This window comes from Ambystoma mexicanum, chromosome 14 (assembly GCF_040938575.1).
Source record: "Ambystoma mexicanum isolate Mex_15411 chromosome 14, UKY_AmexF1_1, whole genome shotgun sequence".
NCBI classification, from domain to species: Eukaryota; Metazoa; Chordata; class Amphibia; order Caudata; family Ambystomatidae; genus Ambystoma; species Ambystoma mexicanum.
In genome coordinates this window covers 415,908,387-415,923,215 of record NC_090940.1, presented here as the reverse complement: position 1 = coordinate 415,923,215, position 14,829 = coordinate 415,908,387, and the positions used below count along the sequence as shown (strand labels likewise).

The 14,829-nt window shown below is 50.2% G+C and overlaps 1 protein-coding gene across 4 annotated transcripts in view; it reads right to left on the bottom strand.

The window, feature by feature from the left end:
• FERMT2 (FERM domain containing kindlin 2) overlaps nucleotides 1-14,829 on the bottom strand; it is a 931,620-nt gene that overhangs the window by 278,032 nt on the left and 638,759 nt on the right. For all 4 annotated transcript variants that reach the window (XM_069637580.1, XM_069637578.1, XM_069637581.1 and 1 more), the window contains 2 exons: nucleotides 7,769-7,875; nucleotides 7,427-7,648 (listed from right to left, as the gene is read on the bottom strand). In XM_069637580.1, coding sequence (XP_069493681.1) covers nucleotides 7,427-7,648; nucleotides 7,769-7,875 — 329 coding nt within the window. The remainder of the gene's footprint in view (nucleotides 1-7,426; nucleotides 7,649-7,768; nucleotides 7,876-14,829) is intronic.

The following is a 14,829-nucleotide window of genomic DNA, read 5'->3' as shown; positions in this document are numbered from 1 at the left end:
AATCCTCGGTAAAGAAAAAACCAGTATCAGTTTCGTTTCTGATCTGTCTTTCGTAGTAATAACCAATCACTGGTCTCTGCGTCATACTGACCACAGCCAATGACTGCCCTCTACCTAAGCACCGCCTCTGGCAGCCATCTTCAGATTTGGAAGCACGTGAAGTGGCAGTATGACCAAGTGAAGAGCCGCAGAGGGGTAGGCGGGAGGGTTCGCATGTGAATCCATGCCAGACCCATGCTGGAGAACAACAGTTACAGGTAAGTAACTTGTTCCTTCTCCAGCATGGGGTCTGGCATGGATTCACATGCTCATGAATAAAGAATACATAGCAGTACACACATGCACAACCACGGGAGGTGGCAAAGGCTCAACATTAAGCATCACATCAACTCAAGATTAAGCATCTTACCTCCTCACCAGGCTCACCTCAGGCGAACAGGTTGCGCAGCACTGCTTGGCCGACCCTGGACTCCTCCCTGGAATCCCGGTCGACGCAGTAGAATTTCGTGAAGGTGTGCGTCGACCTCCACGTAGCAGCCCTGCATATGTCCAGCAGGGGCACACCAGATAGGAACGCCGTGGTAGCTGCGATCGCTCTGGTGGAATGGGCTCTCGGACGGCCAGGCAGCGGTCGGTTTGCCAACCGGTGACAGCACATGATACAGCCGGAGAGCCATCTGGAGATGGAAGCCTTCGAGAGAGCCTTCCCCTGATTGACAGGTCCAAAGTTCACAAAGAGTTGTGACGTCTTCCGAAAACCCTTCGTGCGGTCCACGTAGAACTTCAGCGCTCTAGCTACATCCAGCGAGTGCAAAGTCCTCTCAGCCGGCGACGAAGGCGACGGGAAGAACACAGGTAACACCAAGGGTTCGTTGAGATGGAAGTCCGACGGTACCTTGGGCATGAAGGAGGGGTGCGTCCTGAGCACTACCCTCGTGTCGTGGAAAGTCAAGTACGGGGCCTTGCAGGAAGGGGCCTGGATCTCTCCCACTCGTCGTGCGGAGGTGATGGCCACAAGAAAAGCTGTTTTCCACGATAGAAACTTCAACGGGGCCGAGTGCAGAGGCTCGAACGGAGGTCCCATGAGCTTGGTCAGCACCACGTTGAGCTCCCACGCCGGGGCCGGAGCCTTCACCGGCGGGAACGATCTGAACAGTCCCTTCATGAACTCTTTCACCAGACGATGAGACCACAAGGACGTCCGGCCCGTGGTTCTGGTGTATCGGGAGATCGCAGCAAGATGAATCTTGATGGACGCATGTGCCAGACCAGCTTTGGCCAGCGTCAGCAGGTACGGCAGTACTTGGGGAGCCGTAATCCGTAGAGGGTTAATCTTCTGTGCGTGGCACCAGACAGAGAACCTCTTCCATTTGTGTCCGTAGCATTTAAGAGTCGAGGACGCCCTGGCCTTTGCAAGAACCTCTCTGCAATCGGCCGGTATGTCGTATCCTCCAAACTCTAGTGCTGCAGGAGCCAGGCCTGCAAGTTCAGCGACTTCGGGTCGTGGTGGAGGATGGCGCCTCCTTCCCTGGAGAGTAGATCCGCGTCCGCCGGCAGCTTGATCGGCGGGGACGCTGACAAGTCCAGAAGGTCCGGGAACCATATCTGCCTCGGCCACGCAGGTGCGACGAGGATCATCCTGCACCGTGACCTCTTGAGCTGGTTGACGAGCCGGATTAGCAGAGGCAAGGGAGGGAACGCGTAGAGGAACAGGCCCTCCCAGGGGAACGAGAAAGCATCGCCCATGCTCCTCGTCTGGGGAAACCTGCTGGCGAACCTCCGGCACTTGGTGTTCGTCGCCGTCGCGAACAGGTCGATCTGGGGTGTGCCCCACCGTCGGAAGAGGCGATCCACCAGATCCTGCCGTAGTTCCCACTCGTGGCACGAGCGCAGCTCCCTGCTGAGTGAGTCGGCGATGGTGTTTTTTATCCCTGCCAGATGAAACGGCACCAGAAAAATCCCTTGGGCGACGGCCCAATGCCACAGGTCCTGCGCCTCCTTGGACAGCGCTGGGGACCTGGTTCCGCCCTGTTTCCTGATGTAAAACATGGTGGTGGTGTTGTCGGTGAAGATCCTCACCACCTTGCCCTTGAGGGACGGAAGGAAGGACCTGAGGGCCCAAAACACTGCACGGAGCTCCAGGACGTTGATATGTAGGGACTTCTCCGTCGGGAGCCAGAGTCCCCTTGCGTGCAGATTTTCGGTGTGCGCTCCCCACCCTTCCAGGGAGGCATCCGTGGTCACAGTCTCCTGGTGGGCTGGGGTCTGGAAGTCCATGCCCGCCGTCAGATGCGCGCGGGTGCCCCACCACCGTATCGCTCGTCGGAAACTCTCGTCGAGCTTGATCCTTTCCTCGAAGCTGCCCGTCGTCTGGATCCAGCGCGCATCCAGGAATTCTTGCAACGGGCGCATCCGGAGCCTGCACACGGGAATGAGGTAGATGCAGGAAGACATCATCCCGAGGAGGGACTTGATGGACCTCACTTTGGCCGCGTCGGCCACCAACATCCGTTGCACCTTGCCCAAGATGGTCCTGGTCCTCTCCTCCGACGGGGAGGCCAGAAGGGACACTGTGTCGAGCCTCGCTCCCAGAAACAGTGCGACTTGCGCGGGCACCAGGTGGGATTTGGCGTAGTTCACGGAGAATCCCAGGTCCGTGAGGAGTTGGACGGTCCTTGCCGTGTGGACCACGGCGAGCTCCCTCGTCTTGGCGCGGATGAGCCAGTCGTCCAGGTAGGGGTAGACGTGGATCCCCTCGCGGCGCAGCTGCGCCGCCACCGGTGCAAGGCACTTGGTGAATACCCTGGGTGCCGACCGTAGTCCGAAGGGAAGGGCTTTGAACTGGTAATGACGCCCTTGGACCACGAATCTGAGGAATTTGCGGTGCCCCTTTAGGATGGGAATGTGGAAGTAGGCATCCTCCAAATCCAATGACGATAGGAAGTCTCCTTCCTCCAGCTGACCCAGGACGTGCTGGGGGGTGACCATCCGGAACTTCTGCGCCTTGATGAACTTGTTCAGACGTCGCAGGTCCAGGATGGGGCGCCATCCTCCCGTCTTCTTCTTCACGAGGAAGTATCTCGAGTAGACTCCGGAGCCCCGAAGCCTCTTTGGGACGAGTTCGATGGCGCCCTTTCTGAGCATCGCCTTTACCTCCAGGAGAAGTTGAGGGACGTGAAGTTCTTTCCTGGCCACGGGGGGGACGCGCGGGCACCTTCTTTGAAACTCGAGCGCGTGGCCCCGGGCCAGGGCGTCCAGCACCCAACGGTCGGTGGAGATGGACTCCCACACGCTGACGAAGCCCGCCAGCCGGCCTCCCACCGGGGTGCTTCGGTGGGGGCCCGACCCCAAGGCCGGTTCAATCCTGCTTGGACGCGGCCTTGCCGCCTTGACCTCCTTGGCGACGACGGCGGGGTCCGCTAGACTTGCCTCGTCCTCTGTAGGCCTCTTGCGACGACGAGCGGGCCGCTTGACGGTAGGAAGCGAAACCGCCGCCGGAACCTTTGGAGGCGCCCTTGCCTCCGCCGCTCCGAAAGGGCGTCCGTCGTTGCAGGACTCCAAGGGCCCGGGCCGTCTCAGTATCCGCCTTGATGGCCTGAAGGGAATCGTCCACTGTCTTCCCAAACAGGTTGTTCCCGTCGAAGGGCATGTCCAGGACTCTGGTCTGGACGTCCTGCCGGAAGTCCGTAGCTTTGAGCCATCCACGACGTCGAAGGCAAACACCGTTGCCCAGCTGGCGGAATCCAGTGTCGGCGATGTCCGTCGCCACGGTGATGGCGTGGTCCGAGGCCACCTCACCTTCCTGCAGGATCTCAAGGGCCTCCGCCCTCTTGTCGTCCGGCAGAAAATCCAGCAGGGGAGCCATCTTGTACCAGAGCTCCCTGTCGTAGCGGGCCACGATAGCCAAGGCGTTGGCCGCTTTAATCGTCGTCGCTGCCGACGAGATGACTCTACGCCCCATAGTATCCAATTTCTTTCCCTCGCCGTCCGGCGGGGAAGTCGATGTGGAGGCCGCACCCCCCCCCCGCTTTCTTCCTGGCTGCCGCGGAGACGACGGAGTCCGGGGTAGGCTGCGCCCGGAGGCATAGGGGGGCCGTGTCCGGGACCCGGTACTTTTTCTCGTACCGGTCTCTTCTAGCTGGCGTCGTGGAAGGGTTCTTGAGGAGGGAAAGGCCCTCATCCCAAATGTCGTCCAACAGAGGCACTGCGAGGACCGTCTTCCTCTTGGCCTCGCGCCGCTGATAAAGGAAGCCTTCCTTTTTCTTCTCCTCCGGGCAGAGTTGGAAAAGCTCGGAAGCCCTGGAGATCATGGAGTGGAAAGATCCGATCTCGTCGGGCGGAGAGGCCCTGGTGGGAGGCGACGACGGAAAATCCTCGTCGTATGCCTCGTCGTCCGTACCCGTCGCTGCCGTGTCAGTCCCCGTATCATCCCCTCGGGTGGACGGGGAGGAGGGCTGGAAGGGGCGCGACGGTTGAAAAGGAGGTGGTGGATGGATCCTTCTTTTCTTGGTAGGGGGAACACCAGAAGGTCCCGGTTCTGGATCCCCCGACGGGAGAGGTTCCTCCGTCGGTAACGGTAGCCTCGTCCTTATCTCGGAGCATAAGGACTGTATGGCCAACAAAATGGCCGCCGAGTTGTCTTGCGGCGCTGGCAGAGGGGAATCCGACGGGCGAGCAGGGGCCCCGTCGGTATCCTCGACGATGTCGTCGTCGTCACCTGCGTCGGGGTCCATTCCGACGGGCTGGCCTTCTTCCACGCCTAGGCCGTGGCTTAAGACCTCGATCAGTTCCTCTTCTGAGGTTGAGGCTGACTCTACGACGACGCCCTGCCCCCCCTTCTTCCCCACGGAGGGTTTCACGGGGGTCCTATCGATGGGCACAAAGGAAGACTCCCTCCGAGGAGGCAGGGAGATTCTGGGCCCTGAGGTCGCCACCACTGGTGCAGCCACCACAGGCTGAGCCAGGGCCGCCGCGACCGTTTCGATAGAGGGCTTGGCCGGATGGATCAAGGCCTTCACCACCTTAGGTGCGCTCACCGCCTTATCCTTGAGGGAGGGGGCACTGCCACGCTCCTCCTCTGCCTTAGAGCTCGACCGGGGCCTCTCCAGGAGCTTCGCCGGGTGCTCGGCCTTCCTCTTACCCGACCCAGAGCGTTGGCTCGTGGTTGATGGTGCCGGGGAGGGTGCGCCCTGCCTGGCGCCCGCAGAGCCCGACCGTTCGGCGCTCCCGGTGCCAGCGGACTCGCGGTGCTTGGCCTTATGTTGGGCCCCCGTCGCCGGGGCGCCCTCAAAGGTCTTAGAAGACCGCTCGGATTTCTTCTTCTTCTCGCCAGACGGGCTCTTACCCTCCAGCCAGTTGGCGAGACGTTGATGGCGGTCCTTCATGGTCCGTTCCGACATGTTGCCGCAAAACGCACAGTCCTTCTCCACGTGCGTCTTGTCCTCATGAAGGCAGTAAAGGCAGAAAGAGTGTTCGTCCTCCTTGAAGACGTTCTGCAGCTGGCATCCAGGGCAGACCCTGAACAGCTTTCCGGGCGTCGAGCTTCCCTTCTCCTGGGCCATCTCCGAGACAGGGCCTGAGAAGCTTCTGGAGTCCTCCGAAGTGTAGCTCGACGAAATCTTCACCCTTGAGGGGCACAGATGAATCCGACACGGGTCCCCGTTGATCGGATGTAGGATCGGTGGAGCTTGAGGCTCTTTTGACCGAAAGAATCGAAGTTTTTTGTAAAAAGCGCGAAAAAATAGCACTAACGCTCGAGAGCAATAGCACGAGGATCCCAACACATGAACGTGCGGTAAAAATCTGAAGATGGCTGCCAGAGGCGGTGCTTAGGTAGAGGGCAGTCATTGGCTGTGGTCAGTATGACGCAGAGACCAGTGATTGGTTATTACTACGAAAGACAGATCAGAAACGAAACTGATACTGGTTTTTTCTTTACCGAGGATTCCCAGCCTGACGACGGGGAATATTCATGAGCATGTGAATCCATGCCAGACCCCATGCTGGAGAAGGTTTGGCGATTTCTCCGATGACATTACCAAACATATTCCTACAGACCTAATTACTAATAATCTAAAATGGAACTGGGACTATGGGGGAAGGGTGTCAAAGGGCTCCATCCGTCTTCTAAGCAAGATCTTTCAAAGAAGCTTTTTTTCAGCCACTAGCATAAGTCAATATATATTTCCCAAGTGGCAAGGTTGCCAGCTCAACCCATACACAACATAATACCTTGGAGAGAGATGCAGTTGAAGATGTTAGGTGAAGGGACCCCATCAGGGTTTCTATGTTATTTTTCCAACAGGAATTCTGCTAAAGTACTTTACTTTGCCATAATTCTGCTGAAAAAAAACAGATTTAGTTTTGGCCGATCAGGGGTGTTCCCCCGCCCTCAACCCCCTCTTTCCCTACATGAATTCCCCCACCCCAGGTCCCTCCACACACCATAAAATTTGATGAGTTTTTCCAGCAGTATTCTGTCGAAGTAAATTACTTCGTCAGAATTCCTGCCGAACAAAAATGACTGGATAACCCATTAGGTCTATCCAAGTGTCAGGACTCAGACCCTTCTGCCGACTTAGGCACCTTACACAAGAAGCACCAAAGCACAAGGATTGAGGGAAATTTCATGTGGGGTTGGGCATGGGGTAGTGGCAGTGTGCTACGCAAGGACAGGTTAGACCAAGATTAAAGAAAGTGCACATAGCCAATGCAGGTTAAGGACCAAGTAGAGGGATATCAATAGCAGTGCAGACTATAAGACACATTAAAGTTTTGAGAAACAACATTTTCCATAACAGCCATAAAGAGCCATCTTGTTTTGATTTGCCTATAACTAGGTGGTCAGCCAGAGGAAAAGGGCTTGGTATTCTCAAGGCACTGCAGTTGGAGTTGGGATTCTGGTGTCCAGTGAGCGTGTGTGGTAGCAGGAGATGCCATCTGTGCAAGATGCACATGAGGGAGACTGCACAGTAAGGCAGTGCTGTGGTTTGGCTAATTTGTGAGTTGGAGTAGTAGAAAGACCATACTTGTTACCACATTAGGACAGTGCATAGGATTACTGAAACACACTTTGTGAAAAGTTCCAATTTATCTGGAAAAGCTTAATAGGGCACTTCTCTATTTGAGCCAAAGTAGACATTAGGGATAGGGGGGGGTCAGTTCACACATGATAGCCTGAAGTGGCCACACCTCACCCATTCCTCTCCCTGTTTTGTAGAGCAGTAGTGCTGGCTACATACATGTACATTGGCACTGCAATGTTCCCAGAAATATAAATTATATAAATTATACTGCGCAAATTTCTTCACCAGTATCATATGTTTCTCTATCACTCATTAATTGTCCTACATTGAGAATGGAGGTATGGTTACAACAAGTAACAGCATTGCAAAATTACAATGGTTTATCAGAAAATTTCAAATACCTGTTTATTCTTGTACTTTTTCAGATAGCGCGGCGAAACCAAGCATTCTGGATTAATGTCTGTTGTGATTTGCTCCGGAATAAATTGTGGCTCTGGATTCATATGCTGCATTTTTAAAAATGACAGTATGTTCTGAACTTCAATATTGTAAGAGCTATCTGCCATAGTCTTGCCCTTAGAGGCTAGCCTACAAGCTGCCATCCACCGTGCATATTGTTTTTCCTACAATTTAAGAAAAAAAGCATTTAGAAAGCATTGTTAACATTTCAGATTGATCTGACAATCATAAACGAGCGATCAGGGAACCACGCAAAACAAGGGACATAACAGAGGAATACTTACATCATCACATCGAAGCCAGATTTCATTCATACCCTCTGCAACCGGTATCAGAAGTTTAATGTTAAACTTTTGAGCAGAGATGTTTACATCCGGTGTAACTTCGCAACCTTGAAAAGAAAAAATGAATAATAGATCACTACCGAGCTACAGTTTCTTGCTAGAACAGTATTTTTATTACTTGCAAATTATCATCAATACATTGATTTGAGAGACTGAAAATAGGCAATGTGAAGGGGTGCTCTAAATTCGATAATTCTCAGGTCCCGAACTGCAACTTTTGTGTTTGTCAGAGCATATTCTTGGGAGCTTGCTTCCCATTTATTGGGACCGCTAGACTTTTTGCCTTTTCTGGTTGCTTATCTTGGCTCTGACATTTTTGTCGCCAAGGCCATTTCTACTGAAATTTCCCTGCCACGTCAACCTTTTTGATGTTCCGTTGTACAGACCACCATATGGTTCCTAGAAGTGAGGTGCTATTTAAGGACCCCATTTTGGCCACAGAGTTATTCCATTACCCCACACTTGCGTTGTGGAGTAGGCTGCTGATAGCTGTAGTTTAGTTATGGCTTTACCAGGGGTGCATCTGACTTTACAGCATTACTAGCCCAGTGTACCAGTATGGTAGAGATTGGGGGTACTAATACATTTTCTGAAGCCCTATTCACTGACATGGTGTGTCTGGATATGCGTCTGAGGGGCAGACCGACCCCCCCCCCCCACCTCCTACAGAGCGGTTTGAACTGGCCTAGGCTGTTTTCCAGCCCCAGAAAACATCTGTAGGAGATGAAACAGAGACAGTTACTAATGAGTTGAGGGCTGATTCAGTGCTATAACCCCAATAGACCCATATATATCAGCTCGTGAGAGGGATTATTCCTGCTGAAGTATGCCAGTATTTGGTTCAAGGGTGGTTGGCACAATTAAGACATGGGATATGGTGCTGAGTTGGTTCAGGCTTGGAATGCAAGGATACAGAAAATTGCCATAGTTCGCTCACGGAAGAGCGCTTGGGGCAAGATCAAATGAAAGACGAGAGCAGTGGATTTGATCATTTCAGGATTGTGGTTACGCAGCATTCTGGTATAAATGTTAGGACCGATTTTCTATACTCTGGCCTGGTGGACAGATGTATCGAAGGCCAACACAGTAGTGACAGGGATAACTCTGGGAGCTGTAGCCAAACCAGTTCAAGGAAGCAAAGCGAGTGATCAAGGCCAAGTCTCAAGAGGTGGTGAGCTTGTAAGGGGTCCTAAATTAGTACACACAGTGCGAGTCAGGGATTACACTTAGACAATCAGTTATAAAAAAAAAACACCATTTATGGCCATATAACGCTGAGAAAAAGACAACATAATATTATCACACAACACTAATAGATACATATTCCCTAATCATTGGAGTAGGGCAAAATACATATCAAACCCCTGAAAAGTTAGGTACAGATTAGTATAAACACTACAGGTCCACAAAGATACAATACTAGCTTCAGAAGTCCATCCCTAAAATGAATGGGTCCTTGTGCCCAAATGTTCACCAAAGTTCCATACAGTTCTGTGAGGCTGAAAAAAATGAAGGTAGGGTGTCTGGGGTCCAATGTACAGTTCCAAGTGGTAGAGGACTAGTTGTCCTAACGTGTCCCCAACTTTCAGAGTGCTTGAGTGAACAAGCAATGGCAAAGCCAAACTATTTCAAATGTTTATAAAAGTTGTCAAACAATTATGAGGGAGTTTGGTGTATTGCTACAACTCGCCCCCCCTACTCGGATTCTTCATAGGACTTGGCAGGTCTGAAGAGGGTTTGAGGTCGCTCTTCCCACCATCAGCTTCAGTCCTTGATCCAGAGGGACTGCAGATTCGGGCAACATCTCCCGTCAGCGACAAATGCTGGTGCAAGGTCTTAAAGGTGGAGTATGCAGAAAAAAAACCCGATGCAGGGCGCCTCTGAGGACTGGACTGGGTGCAGGTAAGTAGTTTCAGACAACCACCAATGCACGGCGACGCAAGAGTATTAACGCGCCGCGGTCAGACTTCGCCTCCATCTCGGGTCCCCTCGATGCTAGGAACTATGATATTTTGCAGAGTTGAGTATTGTAGCACAAGCAGAGGATCTCCCAAGTTCCAGGCCTCAAAAAAGTACGGTGACAGCAGCATGGTAGCCCAAACTCTGAGCTGGTCAGCCACTGGGCGGTCCAGGTGCACTTCTGAATGCTCTTCTTCTTAAGACTTCGAGATGACGTCGAGAATGGATGTTCCCTCCACTCCAAGGGACGCAACTCCTTGGCAGGACTACAGGAGATTTTCCACAAGATAGGGCTCTAGCAGGTTGTCAGGCTTTCGTCCAACGGGTCACCAGTCTCCTTACGTTTCTTCCAGGATCTTTCCAGAGTGGGTGCAGGGGGTCATCTTATTCAAAAAGCCAGATAAGAGCTGAAACTCCCACTAGTCAAAGATCTGGCCCACACACCCACACCCCAGCAGGGGTCCAATCAGGACCACTTGTGGTACAACTCATGAATACCACTGACACTGAAACCACTTTGTGGACTAGGACCAGACAGTCCTGGCAGCAAACACCCATGGCCCTGCACTAGTCCGCTAAAGGCATTTGCTTTCCCGGGCACTGGAAGCCCCTATAAGGATTTTTCTGTCCCGACAGGCCTGGAAGAAGGATTAATGACAAGATGGCCAAAGAACAAATGAAAAACGATTTGGCACGGCCATGTCTGGGCACTAGTCACAGTTGGCAGCCAAACGCTGTTAAGTAAATTACACAAACAAAATAGGAAAAAGTAACTGCTGTCGCCAGCTTGTCCCTTAGGCTCACCTAGAATAACTAACAACCCGCTGAGTGTTAGTCTAGGGCAAAACAAAATGCGTACCCCATTGTAAGATGCATTGTACAATGATAAAAAATAACTAAAAGCAGTAACAAAGTAAGACCAAGGGAATCTAGGTTTCCCAGTATTGACAGTCATAGTGCATGCATCTGTGCAGGGCTTGTTGGCTAAGGTGCAAGCCTAGCTCAATTGTTTTTGCTTTGGGTGGCAAACAAAAAGCCTTTCTGAGCTAGCTTCTGTGGAGAATCGTTTGTTTTCTTGTGAGGAGCAGGAGGAGACTTGTGTAAACAAATGTCTTCTCAATCATGAAATTTGCAGCAGCAAGAGTGGGGCGTGCAATGTTTATGGTTTCCTGTATCCATTTGCAATATGCATCAACTGCCTCTGCATGTAACTGAGCAACTTCAGACACAGTATTCAAAGATTTCTGCAAAATCATCTTAAAATGATAATTCTGAGGCTCCTCCAAAATGGAAAAGAGCGGAAAACTATTAAAATTCCTTGGCATTCTCCCAAATTGTCCAATAATAAAAAGGCAGCTACGTAAGCTCCTGAAACAATAACAAGAACTGCATACAGAAGCCTCTCAAACAGTAACGCTCACAGTCAATCGGGCAAAGCACCAATTGTAAAGGCTAAATCTCACTTTTACACAACTTCCATTCTAAAAGCTGGGTCCAACTTCTGAATACTTTTTTTCCCACTGTACAACACTGCAACCTGTCAAGCAATGCCCAAATGTAAGGACATTAACTCTTTCTTTGCTTCCAAAATAAGTCAGATCTGTAGTCAACTTCCAACAAAAGCATCTTCAACTGACACACTCTCTGCAAATTACTAACTGGAGTCCTTTTAACTTGTATCATCCAAGGAGCTCTCCTCCACCATGAAGTCCATCACACCCACACTTTATTCAGATTATCAGATTTATAAAAAAACTCTAAAGAGCTATAACCTCCATCTCATACTGTTCTCTTGGAGCGTGTCCACTCTTTCATTGTCTCAAGGTACCTTTCAACTCATACCTAAAAACAGGCCTTCTAACACCTGTATTTAAGAAGCTTTCACTTGACTTTGATGACTATTCCAATCTTAGGCCTATTAGTAGTCTTCCTTTCTTGGGCAAGAGTATTGAAAAAAAGGTTTAAAAGTATCTAAATTAACATATCCGTCGACATCAGCTACCATAACAATCCAGCTTTCGCCAATATCCTAGTACTGAACAGCTACACTTATATACTCAATATAACAGATGATTGAAGTGCATGTCTATTGATTTTACTTGATCTATCAACTGCATTTAACATTGTTAATCACGAAATTCTGCTCTCAATCTTGAATGGTCAGATGGGCCTCAAAGGTACAATTATGAAATGGTGTAATTCTTACTTGAACATTAAGGTCACTGTGTTATAGCAACATCTAACAGGTCATTATCTATGCCCATGACACATGGAGTCCCGCAGGGTTCCACCCTAGCACCTTCAATGTCCAATATTTATGTTGAACCTCTGGGAGATGGTCCCAAAATATAAAGTCAGTATACATATGCTTCTGTGTCTTCACAGTAAAGGACATTCTTAGGGCCTCATCACGAGTTGGGCGGTATCCCGGCGGTATTCCAGCAGGCATACAGCCTGCACTAATCGCGCTACTGCCAACCGGTCCTGCGCTATTAGCGCCGGATCACGTGTTCGGTGGAACAGTACGTCCCCATTGGGCCCATTCAGGAATTCCCCATTGGACCCAATGTGAATTTTTGGTGGGATTACCGTCAGCCTTATTACCATGCGGTAATAGCACCGAAAATCAGCAAATTCCCGGCAGATTTCGCCCCAGCTCAGAGCTGGGGTAAATACTGCGAAACCCGTGATTTGCCGGACCCTTAAATGTGGCAGTAATAGCATTAGCGCCGCTTTTAAGGGTTACCGCCCAATTCGTGATTACCCCGTTAGTCTAGAGGACTGTCTCACAAAAATCAAATCTTGGTTGCCACTGGCTAATCTCAAATTTAATCCAAACAAAACACAAGCTGGGGATGGCATAATTCCCCCCATTGCATCTACTGCTAGACCTCTTGGATTTTGCCCAGATTCAAAACTATCCCTCAGCACCACAATTAGAAAAAAACGAAGACCGAAAACTATGCACGTATGCATCTCTTATTGCAAATCGTATTTCAAACTTTTCCTCATGCTTTGGTTTTGTCACATATTAACTGCTGTTACTGGGAGTTGCTAAAATGCCCTCTGACCTTTTAGATCAATGTTCCATTCTACAGCTCGACTTGTTCTTGATAAAAAAAGTAATGTGATAATGTTTCTCCAATCAGACCTGCATCAGCTTGCTTTGGAAGCACACACAATTCAACATTACATGCATGACTTTTTTAAAAATGTTATTTCCTTTATTATACATTTTGATACAATACAATAACCAACTTAGTAAGACAGTTAAATCACTTCTCATCGAAAATCATCATTCTTTCCACCCAGCACCCAACCTTCACAATAACATCCCCCAACTCCCTCAGAACCGTCCCTCTTATCCCACCCACTTGATACTGCCTTCTCCCTTCTTAAACCACATCTTTAAACCATTTGGTGACCAAGACTTCATAAACAATGTCCATTGGCACTTAGCTGCCGCTCAGGTGCACATTTATATCAGATTCCCCAATCAATCAAGGCACTGTCTGTTCTCCGCAAACGATTCCAAACTCCCCCTCTCTCATTCATTTGCATTTCCCTCTGACAAGTTTGCTCAGGGTTTCATATATTTATTAACAAATTCTCCCCACATGTCCATGAAGCCCTGCTCTTATTCGTTCCATGATATACATGTTCATAGCAACATGAATCCATTCCTTTTTACCTGGGGGGTGTACACTTTTCCATTTCTTGGTTAAACACGCTTTTGCTGCTCAAAGTAGGGAGGAGGTCCTTTCCGGCAGTCTGACATTCTCCATCCTCGCTTCCAGGCCAAACAAGAACGTCATTGTGGATTTAACCCAGGAGATCCCGCCCAGCTCTTTGATCCACCCCAGGACTTCATCCCAAAAGAATTTCACCCTTGAACACCCCCAACCACATACACCAATAGACAGCCCCTTCGATTTGCATTCCCGCCAACAAAAAGGGCTGACGTTTTGATACATTTTGGAAAGTGTGACCGGATCACATTGCCACCTGTGTAGGAGCTTGATGGCATGCAGCTTATACTGACTGGAGATCGATGTCTGAGAGGCTCCCTTACAGAGTCTACCCGACAGGGAGGAGTCTATTTCCCTCTCCATGTCTCGTTCCCACTGTCTTTTCAGTGGACCCACTCCCGGATTCCACAAGAGCTCCATACATCGCCGACATCAGTCCCTTTATTTCAGTCTCTTTATCTAAGACTTTTTCAAAGGAGGCGAGGTCTTGATGTATCTGTTCCCTCCAACCCTCTCCAGTTAACACCCCCTTTAGCTGAAGGCACGCAAAGACAGAAAGTGTACCGATGCCAAGCGCCTCTTCCAGCTCGATTAGGTTGAGCTGGAACAATCCTTTCTAGAGCGCCTCAAGCCCATTCTGAAATCTTTCCAGGTTCGCAATAGCATCCGTAACTCCCAGCACCCAGAGGTGACCCGGGGTGAGGGCCATGTTACCCCTCGTCTCCAGATGTCCCAAATGGTCCCCACAATAGGATGCTCTCAAATTCTGTGGAGGAGCTTACTTCTTGGTAACCACAGTCCTTCCCCCACTGTGGCAGGCATGCATGACTTAAGGCCGTTGTGGTACATCAGCCTTCTAATTTAGCCAGTCTGTTTACCTCTGGAGGAGCTCGAGCTACTCGAATTTAAAGAGGTTAGTCGCCTTCAAATTCCCTAAATAAAAATGTGTGCTGCCTGGCAAGCTTTATCTGTTGCTCTCCCATGGATATGGAATTCATTACAAGTCACGGCTCATCTTTTTCCTGCTTTCGTAAAGAGCTACAAACGTCTATGTCCAGTTTAGAATATTGCATTATGAATTTTGATACTTTTCAGCCCTTGCTCCATACCTGTTTGTGCTGTGCTCTGATGCCCACGGGTTAGTTGACGCACAATATACAAAATGCAAATAAAAAATTAAAATATGGAGGAATAATTTAAGGACATGGGGTCTCTAGAGGAAAAAAAGCAGAGTCGCCTAAGGAATTGGAGCGCCTGGTGGGTCAAGTGCTGAAGAAATTTATGGATGAGACA